Source organism: Bacillus rossius, chromosome 1, assembly GCF_032445375.1.
Source record: "Bacillus rossius redtenbacheri isolate Brsri chromosome 1, Brsri_v3, whole genome shotgun sequence".
NCBI lineage: Eukaryota > Metazoa > Arthropoda > Insecta > Phasmatodea > Bacillidae > Bacillus > Bacillus rossius.
Genome location: NC_086330.1, coordinates 96,259,092 through 96,279,889, shown reverse-complemented (window position 1 = coordinate 96,279,889; position 20,798 = coordinate 96,259,092). Strand labels below are relative to the sequence as shown.

Sequence of the window (20,798 nt, the reverse complement as noted above, 5' to 3'; positions counted from 1 at the left end):
GTTTGCCCTGTGATACTGAACTTATCAAGGTAAAGAGAGGCCGCAATTTTGATTTTTACCCTCGTGGTGCTGCACTGGTTTTTGGCAAACCTAGTGAACTGTGTATTTTCCCATACTAAATTTTATTTGGACGGAACTTTTATTAGCCTGTTTGGTGAAGAGGCCCATTCGTTTCACACGTTGTTCCAGTGTGGGATTTTTTAAAAAGGTCGCCCGTTTGCCTGTAGTTGTAATAAAAGTATAAGTTTGGAAGAAACGAACATTTTGCAATTTGTTTTTGAGACTTTGTCTTCGGAATTTGCATACTTAAAGTTGGCTTTAGCTAATATAATCAGCTTATGCAGTATTATTAAAAGTATGCGATCGGTATTGGACTACATGCGCAGCCTGATGTTGGTTGGTGCGGCCATTCTACGTTTTTATGAAATCATTGGCAAGTTAATAAAGAAGTAAGACTTTGTTTGAAGTAGATGATAAATACTTCTGTGGTAACATAGTTATGTTACGTGAAGAGTTTTTGCTACATTTCCCTTAAAAATAAGATAATTTTTTTTTGATCATCGTTCACGCCTTTGTGAATTCGTACCTATGGCCCGGCGTGGCATTAGACTCTGGAGTTGGTGAGGAAGGTCAGGAAGCCAGCGCACGCCTAGGATATTAACTTTGTTTTTTGGCAAGTCTTTAGCAACGAACATCTGAAGAAAGACTAAACCGTTGATTGAGAGTTTAAGAACTTTATTTAAATAAATTTTTTGTACTTCAGTATTATTATTGTAGAATTTTTTATATATTTGTATTGATTGTCTTGTTTGATTTTTGGTATTAGGGCAGTCAGTTAAATTTGGTATTTTATAGTGGCCACGCCTCACGCCCTTTTGGTGATAATAGTTGATTACTTATTAAAGGCGTTGTTAATATTTTATATATATATTTTTTTTATACTTGTTGTTATCAGTATTTATATTTTTACGATTTTTTAAAGGTTATTGTTAGTATCGCAAATGGGGATAAGATGCTGCCATTATTAACGTCATCTTTTGTAACTAAGCTTGTATGGTTATGTATAGTAAATACTATTTTTGCAAATTTCTATTTTTTAATAACATACGTCCAAAGTCTTGCCTCTTGTTTGTTTAATGGTTACTCTGCTATTATATCCTTTGAAGTTTTTGGCCTGACCCCTGGGCAGTGGTGTGGGGAATTTATTTTGTTTAGCTTTTTATGCCTGGTTTTAATATTTATTTTTTCCCTTCGCGCCCAGAGTGAGTCGGGGACGCAACCCCTCTTCCAATTAAGGAGGAAGAAGGGTTACATTGTTTAGGTTAATGTATTGCCTAATTTTCTATTTTTCTTGGCGCTATTTATTATTTTGTTAGGTTTAAGCATTCATAAAGTACTTTATTTGATTTAAAGTATAATAAAACTAATAGGTTTAAGATCAGTCGTTAACGGTGGCAGGCACCGATCTAAGAGAAGATGGCAGTAGGTACCATGTGGCCTGTACTAGAGTGAGCTGCGACAGCAGCCTGATGGATTCATCACCATATAATAGAACCGCAAATAAGGTGTACGAATAAGTTCTTTATTAAATTCTAACGTCCTGTTCGCAGCTTTGTGTGTGTGGACTACACTGTGCAGTTTGTTTGTAACTACATACTTATAATTTCGAGAGAAAAAAGTGAATAAATCGTGTACTTTTTCTGTCTGCATCCGATTAGGAAACAAACTACCCATCCTTTATTTATAATGATCGCACTACCTGATGTAATATTACACACTTGACGTTTAGAATAAGAGAAACTAATGTTTACAAAAAAAACATGTGACCGAGTCTTTCATTCGCCAGAGATGTGTAACATTAAACCTCGATAACGAGCTGTAACATGTTCTCATGTTGCAAATACACTTAAAATACGAAACTCGGACACGAAATATAACCTTTGACTTCTGTTAAAAAAAAATTATGCCAAGGGTGATAAATAAACGCAAAATAAGTTTTTATCTACATTTCTTGAGGAGAATCACACATATTTTCCGCACCCGCCACAAGAATTCGCTGCCAAAGCAGCTACGTCAACTATATAATCATTCAATTTGCAGAGCTTAATGTTTTAACTATAAAATGAAACGGCTCCGATAGAAGTAAAATGACTTGAAAAACTATTAAACTCCTACTTTGGATTTAAATTTCAACAAGGAATAGTACCAAAATACTTCTTATCTTGTTAAAATTCGCTAAACTATTCATACTATAAAGATTCTCTTTGTGTCTGTGAACTTTGGTTTGTGCCATCCGCCACAGATGGCAGCACTGTGGTTACACATTTCCATTCCATTCACGAAATAACTTCTATCAAATGCCTTATACCAAGAGCTAAGATGTTTATACATCAAAAAATCCCCCTCACCCTGCTAAAAGCCCGTGGAACACCAGGTACTCTTATTAGTACAGTGTAGCCAGCAATGGGGTTGTTCAAAAACAGTTTTTAAATCATTTCAGTTTTAATGGCTTTTCCCAAAACCACCTCATGACCGATTTATAGTCAGAATGTTATTGTTTTATATTTTGACCAACTTTGTTGTTGGAAACTAAAGATTTCACCCTTACCATTTTTATTTTTATGGATGTAGTACATGTCACCAGTTTTGTGCATAAATGTATAAAATTTATTAAAATTGCGATATGTAACACATTTTATGCTAGTTAAATATATTCATCTAAAACATTTTTAATATTTTTACTCTTCCAGTATACTCTGAATGATTAATATTTTTCTTAAATAAAGAATAATTGACTGTAATTTAACTTTTATTTGACAGAATTAGGTAGTTCAAGTGAATTTCTCTGCACTAAGCCTTTTGTCTTAAATTTCTGTGTGGTGGAGTATTGACGTTTCGTGTTAACATATTTATAATTTATCTTCATTCTAAGATATTACAATAAATGTCATGGCATAAAAACGGTTACAAAAATTTTTTGCGTGTTTTGGTTCCCATCCATCCCTATTAAGAGAACTTCCTTGGAATCTGCGAGACACATCCCTGAATGTTGCCTGATGTAATACGACATAGGTGTAAAAGTAATGTGTCACTAAAAACTTGTTTCTTCTTTGCTCATATGCTCTTCTAATAGAAAAAAGGCTGCGTGTCATTTATCGCACAGACTCATGAGTAGAGACAAGATTAGGTGGTCTTATTTTTAGTACAATTTCTTTTTATAAATAGAAGATTTCGGTGTCATTTCTATTTTTATAAATACTGTTTTGTAATACTTGTATTTGTAAGCTGCATTTTTACGATAAAATAATTTGTAATAAATTTGTCTAAAACAGATAAATTCAGAATAATAAAAGTAAATTGGTGAGCATTTGTGGTTTAAAAGTCATTCAATTTAATATGTACAATAAAACAAATTAAATTAATTTTTCTTTTTTATTCAGTTTGGTACAGTTTTCATCCAGAAATAATTTCATTCATATAATTTAAAAAAATAAAAGAATCCCCTTTTTTTGTGATTTAAATTAGGTTTGGTTAAATGCTGCTTAATTCAATGATATAACTTGCTCTCGGTGCCATTATGGTGTATTAACTGGCATTTTGGTGTTAAGAGGTATATTGACATGCTTGTCGCTGTTATCACAATTCACCGTATATTCTTTGTCCTCACTCATGAGATAGGAGTGTTTGGAGGGGGAGGGAGGAGGAGCGAGACAATATTATTGTATTATAAGGCGTGTCTCTGGGTACAAAATTTAAAAAGGACTGCTATAGAGTGGTGGTTTCTTAACCATAGACTTGAGATAAGTTTTTTTGTTAAATTGAAGTGAATTAAAAAATTGCTCAGAATGCATTTAACTCTTTTACATTAATTTGAAATTGACTGACATGGCAGATTTAGGTAGTTGTCAACTTTTCTCTGCATGTCCACATGCAAATTAATGTTTGAATATTACATTTATCTGAAATCAAGGGAGTAATCCAGTAAAGTACTTTGGCTGACATTTTTAAGTAGATATTTTATTGATTTTGTAATACATCAACTTAAAATACTTTTGACTTACATTTTGCCAATATACAAATTTATCAACGATCATGACTAAAGGTACATTTACAATATATACAAAAACGCACCACATACGCAAAGTGATTCACAAAATCATTTTAACAAAATCCAACAGGTGTTCGCTAAACCATGCTTATGTACACACTCATAAATACAAGGACTAAGTAAATGCAGTTTTTACCCTGATGGGCTAAATATTATTTAACTTAAACCTACATCTAAACAAAAAAAATACTCTTATAAGCTACAACTTTGGTCTAGCCACGACGTTATGGCAAAAGAAGTATGCTCAACTTTTTTTTGAAATAGTACAAAATTTCTTTTTGCTGTATTATGAATATTTTTTTTAATACTTTCAACTATCAAACAATTTATTATACAGGTGACATAATTCTACCGACAAACTTTGACTGCAAGTTCATCACAACAAAATGTAACAACCCACAAAATATGTATCAAATAAAGGTGTTATCCCCAATTATTTCCATGAAATTATTTTGCTACAGTGCCAAAATTTGCTGTGGTGGTTGAACTTCGTTTAGTTAAACATAATCCAGACGCTCAGTGTTCTATCTTAAATTAATTTTCTATGGTTGACATTAAAAAAAGTTATTTTATTGTAATAAACATGCAGGCGAAGTTTATCGATGCAATTCAGACTCATTCTGTATATCATAGTATTAATTAGATTTACATGATCAGATATTTTATCAACCAAATATTATTCTGTGTACAGAAATGTAGATAAAATATTTTTGTCTGTTGAAAAAAGGGAAATAAGAAAAATCCATTAAATACTTGCAGAGTTAACAAACACTCAATGACATTTAAAACAAAAAATGCCAGTTTCATTTTAAGTCTTTTTTGTTTGTATACTTAACAAGTCATTACGCATTACGAAAGAGTATTGAATTTGAAGTACACTCTCCACTCAACTACACAAATGACTACAGAACACTCATATGGCAAGATATCAAATGTCCTTACTTAGCTAATTTCCAAGCCACATTTCCTTCAAATATTTAAACCATAAGAGCTAAGTAACCCTACAACTAAATTCACAGCCTTGGAAGGACTTAATACAGTACAGCATAAATACTATGACGTCATTACAAATAATATAGGCTTAACCTATAAAGGCAAGACAATGCAGCTTTAACACTTTAAAGTTCTACTATTATTAAATTAGTTTATTTTTTGGACAATATTTATTAATATTATTATCATTCAGCAAACATTTAAAGTCTGTGTTTAACCCTGTTAAAAACCGAACAAAGTGCAGAAAATATACATATTGTGATACAATGGTATTTATAAACCACAGTAAGCTACAACATGGGACACTTAATTTTTTTAACAATTATTTTGGGGCAATTAACATTACTTTGGGTGTAGCGTCAACTAAATTTTTAACATCATTACAAAATATGTGTTTTGGCACTGACTAAAACAGTGGAATTAGTTCACACATGAAAACACTAAATAACTTACAGTTTAACTTGAACTACACGAAAGAGTTAAAACATTTAATTTGCTTATGATTTAGTTACATGGCTGTAAATGAAAACAAAACATATAATTAAAAGAAATGGAACACTTCATCAATACCTATGAGGTCTGTATAAATATAATAAAATAATACATAGTAAGCACAGTGCATTAAAATTAGTGACTAGCAAAAAAGAAATTAAAACAACTAATCAATAAACACCCTTAAAATGTGCTCAAACAAATTCAGTCAGCACTAAGCAGTCTACTTTGTTTTCGCCTAATAACATTCTTACACACTAAGACTAAGTGGTGAAAAGTTGTATTACTTCAACTATTCTGGAACACTGGAGGACAATAGTGAAGTACACACTATTTTTTATAATTACCATAATATTTTTATTATGGCCAGGCAAAGGCGAACAGAATGTTGGTACTGGAAAATAAATGTTGCATTTCATACCTGATAGTCGAGTTTCCGAAACACAACTAACTACACTTGCGACAGGTTTACCCTACTCCCGCGCACTTGACGGATAGTAGTTGGTGTTCACACACAAACACACACCACGGCCGAGTGACATCGGTCAAGGAGGGTCGGGCATCGGGTTGGGTCCGTTGGCACAACCCGTACGGATTAGCTCAGCAATGCTGAGCTCTTCCGTTTAAGTTATTCTGTACGACCGATAGAAACCCGAGTATTTAGCTGAAATGGTATTCATGTTTATTTACATTTGATATGCGTTAAAACTTGTTCCAAGTATCAGCATACCAGGTGTTATAATCATTACTTTGTAGTTTATTTTAATTAAATATGTAAATCCTAATCGTGTTAAGTTCTCGGAGATCATTTTTGATGTGTAAAATCTTAGTTCTAGGTATACAGCATTTGGTAGGAGTAATTTTGTGAATGCGGTGGAAGTCGCATGGAACGGAAATTATTAACCACGGTGCTGCCATCTGTGATGAATGGCGCGAACCAAAGTTCACAAAAGGAAAGGGAAACATTTTAGTATTAACTTTTTAATGAATTAAAAAAATATATGGCCAGTATTTTAATGAAAATTCCTTGTAAAAAAATCAGGCCCAAAGCCGGGGTTTAGTATTTTTAAAGTTTATTTTTCCGCTTTTATCGGAGACTTTTTATAATGTAGTTTAAAATTTCGGTGTGCTAATCAAATAATTAGATAGCCGACTTGGCTGCTCCGGCAGTGAATTGCAGCGGCGGCTGTGGACACTAACCGTGACTCGCGTCAAGAGATTTAGCTGAAAACACAATTTGCGTTTATTCATCTCTCTCGGCATTGTTTTAATGAATTCTACGTTACATTTCGTGTCCAAATTTTCGTATTGTAAGTGTATTTGCAACATGAGAACACATGAATTTGCTCTTTCCCGAGGTTAGATGTTACACATCTCTGGCGATTTCTCAAAGACTAACTTTTTTTTTTAATTAATTTTTTTTTTTGAAAACGTGAAATTCAATTATATTGGTAGCAATTCGTTACATTTGAGTGAAATGTCCCAGTGGAACAAGATGCCACGCGCACGCCGCTTCACGCGCCGCCGGTGGCGCCGCACGCGGCCCGCCGCCGAACCTTCATCTCGGACCACGCCACGGCGATCCACTCGTTCTTGGCGGCGTCGAACCACGTGAGGCCGAGGTTGTAGCGGCCGTTGAGGTTGGCGTGCTGGCAGTGCGAGAACCACCAGCCGCCCTCGTAGTTGGCGGCGCAGTGCGTGTTGCTGATGTCGCGGTCCGAGTCGATGGCGCTGAACTGCATGCGGTTCTGGTAGTCGAGCGCGTCGCTGGCGTTGCCGCGGTAGCCGGCCACGTGCAGGCGGTAGCCGTCGGCGCGCGCCGCCACGCCGAACTCGGAGTACTCGGCCAGCCACGCCTTGCCGTAGATGTCCTTCAGCTCGACGCGCAGCGAGGAGCAGTTGTCGGCCGTGAGCCGGTGCAGCGCCTCGTTGCCGAGCCAGAACTCGCCTGCGAACACACGGCCCCGCCGTCAGCCACTCCGTGGCGAGCTTTATAGTAGTAACTGTTTCATCAGTTTCAACAAGATGGCAAGTATGTTTCACTTTTATCGGCGCAGTTTCATTACGTAGTTTAAAATGTCGGTATGTTAATGCAATGATTCAACAGTCGACGTAGCTTCTTCCGGCAGAGAATTATAGCTGCGGTTGCGGAAACCACGTATGATTCACGTCCAGAAATGTAGCTGAAAACACAATTTGCGTGCTTCTGTCACGGAGGGCAATATTTTAAGGAATTCTAAGTTAAATTTCGTGTCCGAGTTTCGGATTATAAGTGTAGGTATTTTGCAAAATGAGACCACATGATTTTGCACTTTACCGAGGTTACATGTCACACATTCTACTCGCAAGTACTAAAGACTAGCACACTTTTTTTTAGCTTTATTAATATTAATTTACACTTAATCACGTTAATTTTTAATAAGTAAATGTAAATAGTTAATAAAACCTTGCTTATATAACTAAGTCAACCTTAATAAAAACAATAACCAAGAAAATAAAAACAAACTTACAAACACAATACAGGCTTAATAAACCAAAAACCAGCAAAGCATAAAACCTAGTAGAAATTAAAACATACAAGATACTAAAAGTGATTTCACGTAGCTTATAGGATATTAAAAACATATTATAAAATCCCTAAATAAATCAATCATTAACTTGGTTATTTGCCAATACAGAACTGTCAATATCGCGTGTAATGGCGGATACAGTTGGTACTATACGCTTTGTTTGTAGCAGTTAGTGTTTGATAGTTCATTAATAGTTAATTCAAAAACATTTCCTGGTCTGATTTCAAATATTAACACGAAAGTTTTATAGTAGACAAACATCCGTGTCATAATTTACATTTTATTTTGACAGTTGTGTTGGCAAATCGCACGCCTCTCGCTCAGATGACAAGTTTCAGTGTATATAAGTTAGTCCTTGGGTTCAGCCCCCTCACTGAGCGTAGCGACCCTAGATAACTCCGCGGTGGTGGAAGCCGCGACGCACTTGAAGTTATCGCGGCAGGGCGCCATTTTTTTCCGCAGCACGGAGGGACGCTGACAACACCCTGAACTAGGGAAGGCAAACCCGGCTGGGAACCGAACCCGCGACCTCAGACTCGCCTACCGAGAGTCCTGACCACTAGGCCGAATAACAAACTGTTGACATTTGTGATGTGTCAAATCCCAATTTGCTCGAATCCGAATCTCAAATTCGAATCCCAAAGAATAACTTGAACATACCCCTAATCCGTATCTCGGTTTCAAGGGTCAAAAATAAAATAATGTCTAGTAAATTAAAATTTATTCTATGATGTTAAAACAACCTTTAAATTGTTGTTTAAAACACTCAGAAAATAATAGATATTGTAATTTTATTTGTATAATTACATGTTAAATGTACAATATCTTGGAGAATAGTAACAGGATATGTATGAACAAAAAATGTAAACTTCAGAGGTTAATAGTGTTATAATTTTTTTTTAATTTACTCTAGTTCGCTAATTTTTTTCTTGAATATCGAATCTACGAACATTCAGGATATGATGTTATTTGAAGATTTGAGAACTGGAGGATTTGGTTGGCCCATTCTTAAGTAAATTCTAAATATTTAAGGCCCCCGCCTACCCGGGCACACACACGGTGCGCAGAGCTTCAGAAGAAACCACGCCATTTGATAAACTGCTGCCGCTACCAGACTGGGGTCTCTTTACGAGAAGTATTTGAGAATACGCTGAGTGTGCATGAGTAGTTCCGTTTCATATTTCGTTCTTTTCTAAACTGTATTTTTAGAAGAGTGATAATGGCTAAAGGGCGGGTTTTCAGATAAATATATTTAGGCATGAAACACCGGGTAAATATTTTTGAAAGCACTCAATGATATTCCATTACACCTTTATCTTCATTTATCCGCCATATAATATCATGATTACTACTTAAAATCTCATAGTCGCTCTATGGATGACGAGAAGACTGCGCGACAGTTCAAAGCCATGCGCTTAGAGGTGACACCGCGCTGGAAGCACCAGCGAGCGTCGCACTTATCATCCCGCCTCACTAACACCAATGCACCCCTGGCTATACGGGCTCATTAAATGTCTGTTAGTTTATAAAGTACAGTCTTACAGAATATTCCAAGGCACAGTTATTCACGTGCCACCTAGATTTTAGTGGGCTCCGAACAATGTGGCTACCGACTCGGGTGCTCTTGAATGTGAACGATCGAAGCTTCAAATTGAAACCCCAGTGTTCCCCACGAGGGCATGGCTTGTTAGCGATCACGCATTGCCTGCCAGCCTTGACCACGGCTCGTCACGCTACGTACTTCCTGGCGTTGGTGGTCGCTGAGTTGTCGATGCTGAGTCATATGTAGAGACCTGTAAAATTCGCGTATTCATTTCGCGATAGGATAGAGTCCAAATACTTTTGACATTATTTTGCTTCAGTGATTGGGCCACAGTTTATCTGAAGGAATCTGGGCCAATGAAAAATATTTAACAGAAGAATTAGCGAATCACGATCATTCCAGTCAACAGGTGTTACGAGTCGGTAAACAATCAGCAGATGTAATTTGTACGAGTGCGTAGAGGATCATGGAGTCTATCCTTTAGGGATTTGAAATCGCGAATTTTACAGGTCTCTAGTCATATGTATTGAGAAGTGATTGTCAGTCTTCAACTGTAATGCTCGTCGTTGTAGGAAAGATTGATTACCGTAATAAAGAAACAGCTTATGGTTACACTCATACAGTGAATACATGCTACTGCGCACTGTCACTGTATAGGCAGAACGTTTTAATGTGTAAACATACGGCATATGGTAGGAGTAATTCCGTGAAAACGGAATGGGAGTCGATGAACAGAAATGTGATACAAAGATGGCAGACCCACGTGTAACAACATAAATCTGTATATAGTCACTTTTGTAAATATTAGGGGACAAACCAAACGTATTTCTGGGCCAAATGAAACTTTATTATAGTGTAACTACCTTGTAATATATTTGGTAAACTAAAATAGTCATAGTAAAAAGTAATCCCAAGTTGTAAAATACCTAAAAAAATTCCATTACAAATATTATACTCTTTATTCTCCTTCCAAATTACAAACTTGCTCGATAGTGCAGTGGTAGAAAGCGCGGTTGTAAAACCCAGGGGGTAAATTTTTAACGCGGCTCAAACATTGTGACTGGAATTTTTTTTTGTTTTTAAATTACAGATGATTGGATTTACAAATTGTGCTTTAAGCTAATATATACATTAATGATTTTATTTGTTTATCTTATTGCTATATCATTATTAAATACATGGCTCCGTCTACTCAATTGATTATTTCATACAAGGTTGGCCTAACTCCTTTATTTTTACTTAAAATAAAATAAATTACATTTACTAAGAAATGAATGTAAATTAATTTGGAAATGTATTAAAAAAATACTATAATAGTACAACATTAATTTCATATTTTATTATAATTTATAGTCATCTAACGTGTTCAGAAACTTTATAGTATTAACTTTTAATATATTTTAACAAGATTGGCAGCATTTTAATAAAATTCCTTGACGAAAATTAGGGCCAAAGTGGGAGTTTAGTGTATTTAAAAAAAAATATTTTTACTGCTATCGGAGCTGTTTCATTATATAGTTTAACATTTTGCCCTTCAAATCTAAATATTCGATAGTCGACGTAGCTGCTCCGGCAGCAGTTGGTCTAGAATGTACGCACTTGGAACACGAATGTTTATCACGTTCGGCACTGAACAACACGACGGATTGCCATGTGGTTTTTTTGAAGCTGGGTTTATGAACTACGCAAGAAACGCTATAACGCAATTGACTCATATTATAAATTTTTGAGAACACATGAGTTTGCTCGTTGCCGAGGTCAGATGTTTACACATCACTGGCGAGCACTGAAAGACCCACTCAATTTTTTTCCTTAATATATAATATATTAAAGATTTTAATTCCGTGCTCAAATAAATAAGTTAAGGTTTTTCCCAGGAGTATTATTTATGTTGGATGTTTGAAGATATATTTTATGATGATGAGATGCCAATATAAATTGAAAGAAAAAAGTTTTAATTTAAAAGTTTAGTTTCGTTGCGATGGTTATTAAACATGAAAAATTAAAGTACGTTTGGCGTCCGATGTTAGTTTCCACGGCAGACGTTGGCCGCAACGATCCACTATCCACTACTGCGCAGCTCCGTCCGCAATATACTTCCATGTCCAGTCCAGGCTACTCCAAGAGGATATATTTTTTTTATTCGTGTTGTCAGCCTGTAACAAATGAACATCGTAATGTGCCCGGAACCTTTGATGCGGAACACACGGAGAGTCGCCATGAGGCGTGGTACTGTCGAGGATAAAGGGTCCCGGAGAGGGGGGAGGGCACAACTGGCCTTTCTGCGGTCTGGCGGACAGCTGACGCCTTTGTGCGGCCAGCGAGAGAACACGCCAGTGCCAGGCACAGTCCCGCCTCCAGACGGCTAGTACCGCGAACAAGTCTTCAGTCCGGCATGTTCGGTTGCTGGATTGGCGATTTTGACGGATTATCGAACCTCAAAATAGTTTTTAAATAGGAAACCAAAGAAAAATTAATATAAAATGCCAGCGGCGGATTCAGGATATTTTTTTAATCGGGAAAATATGATAAAAATTGAATATTTAAATTTCAATACGTTTATTAAAAAACTACCATTATCTCTAACACACTGACAAATAGGTCTTCAGTAATATACACGCGGTTTCTCGTGGCAGTTGGCATTGCAGGTGTTGTAAAAACTCACCACAATATACAGCCTTCATTATATTTTTAAAATTCGTTCCCAACTTCCGAAAGGGAGATATATTGCCTCTATCCCCCCTCCACCCTTACGACCGCAACTTTACAGTAGAATGGTATTCAAACAAGTTGCAGTAAACTGCTCTATAGAAATACAAATTCAGACGTGCTTAAAGAAAGTCAGATACAACACGTTGGGTCCGTGATTCATATCTACCCCATTTTCAAATAAAGCAGTAGGAAAAACAGTACTAATGTGAACACCAACAGTAATGATTAACTATGAGCAAACTATAAACACCGAGTGCGCAGTGCTAAGACCTTGCGGCCAGGCTAAACAGCAGTATTCCACACTGTTAGAAATTACAATAAATTTATGGAATTTTTAATGTAATATTTAACTCAAATAAACGAAGCGTTCTTCGTAATTTCAAATAACTGAATCTTCGTAGAAACTACGTCGTATTTCGATTTTCCGAGTTGAATGTCTCGTTCCAAACAAAGATAAACTAACACTTGGACAAAGGAAGAGCGTTTTAAAAATATTTTTGAAACGTGTGTTCATATATATAGATTCTTTTGGATTCATGTTCAAAGTAACTGAACTGAGTGTCCATAAATTTACGAAGATGACAGCAGTAAATTTACGGAGATCCCTGGATAATTTGTAACCTTGCATTCTTCGTAAAATTGAAGGTAAAAGTTTTTAAAAGTGCATTAGGAAAAATTCTGATCGTGAACGGCTCGATTTGTGCCGGAATACAGATTTTTCCAAAACCACAGAATGTTGGGACAAAACCTTTCACGTTTTGGTAAAGATTTGAAACATGCAATGGAAGTTATTTACCTGTACGACTGTATGGAAAATTTAACATGCAGATGTATCTCTCATACATTTATATAGGAAATGAACCAAATTCATAGGTACATTTCCCATAAACGGTAAATATTTTTCTGTAATTTACAAGGGAAATCCTTGGAAACTCATTTGCCAACGTTAATACTTGTAAAACTGCAAGGCAGATCTTTGTAAAATTACAAATGGTGCAGTACACAGTACTATTGCATTATATTTTTAAATAACTTCCATTACATGTTTAGGAACGTTATCAAAAGTTTCTTACAGTGTGCGTGTTACAAGCAAACACTGAATAACAACGGAGCATTATTTTCCTTCGCTCTGGCAGATACAAGTTTAGTTCACAGAATACGGATCCCTCTAAATTTCTGTGAACTTAAAATTGAACTGGAGCAAGGTTGCTGGCCCTGTGAGTAATCAAAAATGTGAGCGAGTTTTTCAGCACTTGCCAGAGATGTGTAACATCTAACCTCGGTAATGTGTTCTCGTGTTGCAAATAAACTTATAAAACGGAACTCGGATACGAAATCTAAAGTAGAATTCTTCAAAGTAACACCAAGCGTTATAAATATACTAAAATTGAGTTTTCAACTAGAATTCTTGACGCGAATCACACGTAATTTCTGCGCTCGCCATTAGAATTCGCTGCCAGAGAAGCTACGTCGAATATCGAATCATTTGATTTGCAGAGAAAAACTTTAAACTAGGCCTATATAATAAAACGGCTCCGATGAAAGCGAAAAAGATTTGAAAAAAAAAAAAAAACGAAACCCCGGCTTTAGACCTGATTTTCGACAAGTAATTTTTTTGGACACTGTCCATCTTGTTAAAATTAACTAAGCAGTTAGTACTATAAAGTTTCCTTTAGGCTTCGTGAACTTTGATTTGCGCCATCCACCACAGATGTCAGCACCGTGGGTACAAATTTCCGTTCCATGCGACTTCCGTCCCATTCACGATATTACTCCTACAAATGCCGCACGCAGAGAGCTAAGATGTTACACATCAAAAAGAAAGACTCCTTTCCGTATTCGTCGGTGCCACAGTAAAAGACTGTAATAGACTGGGAGGAAAAGGTAAAACGGGCGTCTAAACGTAAGAAAATAAAGAATTTTTTTTCCCCCTTCAGACGAAACAGTCTTATTAGAAGTTAAATACGTTAATTTATGGTTTTCAGTTGGTTTATTATAACATTTCTCACAATTAATTTTGCTCCGTGGCGGAAAGTTCGAAGTTTTCTGAAATAAGAAATTAATCAGGAGTTTCATTAACCTCAATTTAACAGCGGAACAACGAGAAACTTAAACTGCAAAGTTTTACATTTTATTCCCTGCAGAAAATCAACATAAATTCCATTCTTTTACGAATAACCTGATGAAAAAATATTTTAGTTTTAAAAAATATATAAAGGTGGGTGCGTGTACTTATGTAGCGAGTTAGAAGTTAACTAACCTTGGTTTGCATGCCAATAATTATTAGAATTAAAATAATAGAAGGACTGGAGTGATAGTAGACATACGGTTGGTAAATTATAAAGTCAATAAATTTGAAAAATTAAAAAATACTACGTATTCAATATTAATTTATAAACGTGTACAAAATCAATTATTTAATTAAGTATAAAATAATTGAGATAAATTATAATAAATAAAAAATTAAGAAATATGCTGAATGTTTGTTCTAGTTTATTATTCTAATTATTTATCAATAATAATGTAATAATTTACTATGCCAGTAAATGATATATAGGTAAAATGACCTCACTTATAGAAATTCACTTGAAAAATTTTATAAAAACAATGTCTATCACTAATATTCACAATAAATAAATGGTTTTAATAATATGGACCAGAATTCAATATCAGTCATTAAAGTAAAAGATTTAAAAGAACATATATATATAATTTTTATTTATACATATGTAGCATTATCCATCTTCTGAAAATTTCGTTTCATGGTGCGCGCGCATCGTAAAAATTCACTCTCGTAATTTTTTCAAAACGTACCTAAAGAAGTATAACATAAAAAAACACACATTTATCAGTTACACGCTGAAGTTGAAAAGTTACACTATCCACTTCCTGGCTCCAGCATCAGATCAGTTCGATGGTACCAAATTATTGTACTGACATCCGGATTACATATACATACAAGCACTTGCAAAGTTTCAAGTCGATACGACAATTAGATGTAAGTTAAAATGACTACCAAGGTTTGTTTATATAGTTAGTTACAAGTGAGGCTAATAAAAGCGTGTTAAAAAGAATACATTGTGACGTCACCGTGTGCAGCCCGGAGTCCCACAGTTAATCTCCAATAAGCAAAACAGTCCCTGAAAATCCATCTGACAGGGGAGCGATATTTTTCCGGACGAGATCACTGCTTCCATAAACTGCCCCTGGCTAGCCATTCTAAACACAGAGCAAACGAACCCACGCACACTATCATTTTATTTTACGCCAAATTAATTTTTTAACGTCCCAAGGGCACAGTAATTAATTTTCCTTCCCTGCAGCGGTGTATCACATGACACCACAAACCCTGCGTGGAAGGAGGGGAAGCGCGTTCCCGGTGGGTATTTTTTCTTCTTCCGATAATTTTAGAGCCGACCCATTAGTTGAAATTGTGTTGTAATCCAACTGATTTAAGATCAAATTTTTTTTTTAATATTATATAATTACTGATTGTGTTATAATGACGACACAAGTTTTACGAGAAAAAAAAGCCATGTGAAAAAATATGTGAGCGAGTCTTTCAGTACTCACCAGAATGTGTAACATCTAACCACGGTAACGAGGTAATCCACGTGTTCTCGTGTTGCAAATACACTTATAATACGAAATAAACTGGGACCTCAGTCACGAAATTTAACGTAGATTTCTTTAAATATTTCGTGATCGATGAACGCGAATCACACGTAGTTTCCGCACCTGCCGCTAGAAGACGTTAACGGAATAGCTTCGTTGACTATAGAATAATTTTATTAGCAGACTGAAAATTTAAACTAGATATGAAACGGCTCTATAATATGCGGGGAAAAAACTTGAAAAAAAAAAAATTCTAAACCTCAGGTACGGACCTGATTTTCGACAAGAAAATTTTCAATTTTGTCCGTCCTGTAAATATTCATTAAACAGTTGAAGTTTCCCCTTGGCTTTGAGAACTTTGTTTCGCGTCATTCGCTACACGTGGCAGCACCGTGGTTACACATTTCTGTTCCATTCTTACCGGGTATACCGATAGCTAAGATGTAAGCAAGCATAGCTAAGAAATAAGCAAGCAGTAAGAGCCGAGCAGGTTACAGACGATTGCACTGGACCTTGTTAACGTTATTCTTTTCAATGTCCCTGGGGCATCGAACAACTCCACGAGCCATGGGTTACACACCCCTGTTATTAAGCCAGAGGTTGCGAGTTCATCTCGCTAGCTCAATACGCGGGATGGAATAACAAGAGTCATTAAATGAGTCTGCTATTGTCTCGTTTCTCTTTTGTTGCCGTCCGTTCAATAATTTCCACGTGCATCGTACGTGTATTATCCACGTAACGACGCACTCGCATGTGAGCGGGCAACAAAGCCGTGTCTGCGCAGAGGAGAAAACACGTACTGGGATCAGCGACATGCTGTTCAGGTGCCTACATGACTTTTAATAGACGCTGGGTTTCAGATCCGTTGTTGAGCTAAACGCACACACGCTGACCGTACGGCAGTAGGTTTATCGCATGGGCGCGCTGTGGCGTTCACTTAAGGGTGTGTGTCCAATTCCAGGTCATTATTTTATTTTTTCGTTTAACACGTTTTTCGTTTAACATCGTTAAAGTTGTAAAATTATTGTGTGGCTGACCTTCAACAAAATGATACTTAACGGAACTAACAATGTGGTCTAATGTGCATCCTGAGAACTACGGCTGTCGCAATCCTGTGGTTCACAATGCCAGCGAAATAGATAAAGTTTGTTCACTTTTTTATAAACATTTTTTTGCAGCTCTGCTAAACATATTCTTTTCATTATTTTTCCGCCAAATATGTTTATAAAATTACAAATGCATATCTCAATCAGAAATGTAATAAGAAATAGTTGCAAGGAAAACAAATAAAGTTATATTCGGGCAGGCCAATTCTTGTTTCAATATATATTTAAAAAAATGTGAGCGAGTCTCAGTACTTGCTAGTGATTTTTAACACTGAACACCGGTAACGAGGTAGTGTTCTAATGAAGCAAATACACTCATAATACGAAACTCGGACATGAAATTTAACGTAGAATTCCTAAAATAATGCCCAGCGTGATAAATACATACGCAACTTGTGTTTTCAACTACACTTCCTGACGCAAATCACATTGTTACGACACACCTGCAGCGACGTCAGCGCACATACTGGGACAGCGCTGCGGAGCGAGGCTGGCCCCCGGGTCGAGAGGGGGTAGGCACGAGGACTGTCGAGGTCTCAAACACGGCAGCCACGCCCGGTGGGGTGGCCGTGCCGAGACGGAGCCCGGTGCGCGCCGCCGCTTCCCGCCTCGCCGAGAGGTCTGCCGCGAGCGCGAGACAAGAGAGCGCAGGTAAGAGACTCACAGGTGTGATAGCGAGCCACGTAGATTAACTTAAATATATTTTATAGATCTAACTCAACGGGTGACGGCGTTTACAACTGTAATGGTTAGTACCTAGTAAATCGAAGTGTAACTGAAGTTAATGTCGGGACCTTATTTTATGTCCCCTTATTCCCTTCAAACCCCATTTAAGGAAGAAGGTAATAAGACTTTCATTTGGAGAGAACTCGACATAACAACAAGTAGTTTTTGCACCCGCCGCTAAAAAAACTTTAACGGAGCTGCTACGTTGACGATCGAATCATTTCATTACCAAACCGAAATTTTAAACTATTTATGAAACGGCTCCGATAAAAGCGAAAAAGACTTGATAAAATACTAAACCCTGGCTTTGGACCTGATTTTCAACGGTGAATTTTATTAAAATACTGCCCATCTTGTTAAAAATAACAAAACATTTTTTCCCTTTGGCTTTGTGAGCTTGGTTCTTCGCATCCGCCCCAGATGGCAGAACCGTGGTTACACATTTCCGTTCCATGCGACTTCCGTTCGATTCACTAAATTACTCCCACCAAATGCCGCATACCAAGAGCTAATCTGTTACACAAACAAGAGAAAATTTTGATTTTGAACACAATTACAGCAGGCTACAGACGGCAGCCACAGCAGCGCAAGATTTGGTATACTTTCCAAAACTTTTGTAAACGTTTACGTACATTATCACAATTTTGCACTTTCGCAACTCTTAATTTGCTACTCTAAACTCAGGTGTTAGCATTAGAATTGTGACAATTTGTACGGACAATTGCAATATAGTCATGTGTCATGTTTTTACTATCATAAACCCATTAATTAATTCTTATATTTCACTGAATTACTAAAGAACCTTTTTCACAACGCATGATCGCGCGTGTTTCAAACAATAGAGTAGGTGTCCTAGAAATGTCCCAAGCCTCTGTGATGAAGTTTGAACTCTAACTGCGCACTCAGCTCAACCCCCGGCTGCCGAGACGTCTCGGGCGACCAGCACGCACGGCTCTGCCCGGGACAGAACACAGCAATGAAGGCGGGGATAAAGGTTGGGGAGATGCGCCGTGAACGATGTCATTTCCTCCTCGAGGAGTGAGACGTGGCCGGGTGACTAATGGACTCCGAGGGCATTCACGCGCACGCCCCGCTGAGAGCCGCGCTTGGTTCCAACTCCCGACACGGCGCGGCGCGGCGGGCGACCAGAGAGACCGAGTCCTGCTGGCGGAACAACACCACTAAGAGAGATGTAGAACATTTTTGACACGTAATTGAGCAGTTGGACCGTACATTACGGCTCGGGCTCACACTCTACGTTGACTTCAAGGTTTTTTTTTCGACATTACTTATATTGAAGGGCTGCTTCTACAATTTTTAACTCATTACTTCCCTTGCGTCCTGACAAATATTACCAACAAGTATTCACTGGGGGTGTTATCATGTATGCTAAAAGGGCGCGAAAGTGATGATAATTACGAAGATTTGCGCGCCTTTTTACAACTAGGATATTACACAAAGTGAATATCTGTTATTAATTTTTGAGGAAATATTAATGCTAAAAAACGTACATTTCTAACCTCTGTAAACAATAACGCGTAGTCATTTAGTTATTTTTTAAAATAAGGGAAAATCATACAACATAGAGCACCCTATCCAGAAATAGATTTTATTCTTTACCCCTTCGTGTAAAACCATCAGACACATAAAATTTAACCCCCCCCCCCCCCCAAATCATTCAGTGGAAAAAAAAAAAAAAAACAATTCCCCATTTTTACAGACATCTCCACCTCTGCAAGGTCGCAGCAACTGTTGATCTGGCAACATCGCCGTTATAAAAAAGAAAAGGATGTGGATGAATTAAAAGGGGAGGGGAGGAAGAGAGGTGGTCGTCTGCTAATTAAATTGTCGTCACAGTTCCACTCTGCAGAGCGGAATAGTACTTTGATGACAGGGGACCACGCGGCCATTCCTTGTGTCGGCACCCCCGCTCGCCCCTTGTGCAACCACCCTTTCCCCAAAATCTGCCGCTCTCTGTCACGTGACGTGCGGGAAGAAGGGCGCCGCTCTTCCGAGGGCACACGCATCATCGCCCGTCAGCGAATAAACATTAATTAATTACAACTCTAATTAGTGGCTGTTTGAGTGAGGGTTTTTTTTCCGGTCGAAGAAACTCTGCGGAGAAACCATATCTACCATTGAAAGACGGAGCACAGAGCGATGTCCTCCGGCGAACCGAGACTTGCTGATGTTACTTGGCGCCAGATGATTCGAGGAAAGTTTGACGGAGACTTACAAAAAATCCCGGAGGAGAGAGAGAAAAAGTGAGCGGTCTTTCAGTACTCGCCAGAGATATGCAACATAGAGCAAATTCATGTTTTCATGTTGCAAGCACACTTATGAATACTTATTATGAAATTCGGGCAGGAAATTTAACATAGAATTCTTTAAAATAATACTGGAATGATAAATAAACGCAAAATGAGTTTTCATCTAAATGTTTTGACGCGAATCACACGTAGTTTCCGCACCCGCCGCTAGAATTCGCTGCTGGATAAGCTACGTCGACTATCGAATCATTTGATTAGCAAACCGAAATTTTAAACTATATAATGAAACGGTCCGATAAAAGCGAAAAAAGGCTTTTAAAAACTACTAAACCCCTGCTTTGGACCTGATTTTCAACAAGGATTTAAATAAATGTTAATACTATAACATTTTTCTTTGGCTTTGTGAACTTCGGTTTACGCCATCTACGACCGATGGCAGCATCTTGACTACACATTTCCAACCCTTGACTTCTGTCGCAATCACGAAATTACTCCTACAAAATTTCGTTATCAGAGAGCTAAGATGTACACACATTAAAAAACAGTACATGCATTTTTCGTATTTCTTGTAGTTTCATGGACGAGCTACGCGAACTTTTTCGTGGTAGTAAAAAAATTCTCATTCGCTTTCTAGTTGATATATCCATAAAATAATAGACGGTA

The 20,798-nt window shown here is 37.1% G+C and overlaps 1 protein-coding gene across 1 annotated transcript in view; it reads right to left on the bottom strand.

Moving 5' to 3' along the window:
* Positions 1–3,996: 3,996 nt before the first annotated feature.
* Positions 3,997–20,798, bottom strand: part of LOC134532216 (protein scabrous) — a 118,652-nt gene continuing 101,850 nt past the window's right edge. Inside the window, exon 8 of the mRNA XM_063368667.1 lies at positions 3,997–7,541. Coding sequence (XP_063224737.1) covers positions 7,108–7,541 — 434 coding nt within the window. The 3' untranslated portion in view covers positions 3,997–7,107. The remainder of the gene's footprint in view (positions 7,542–20,798) is intronic.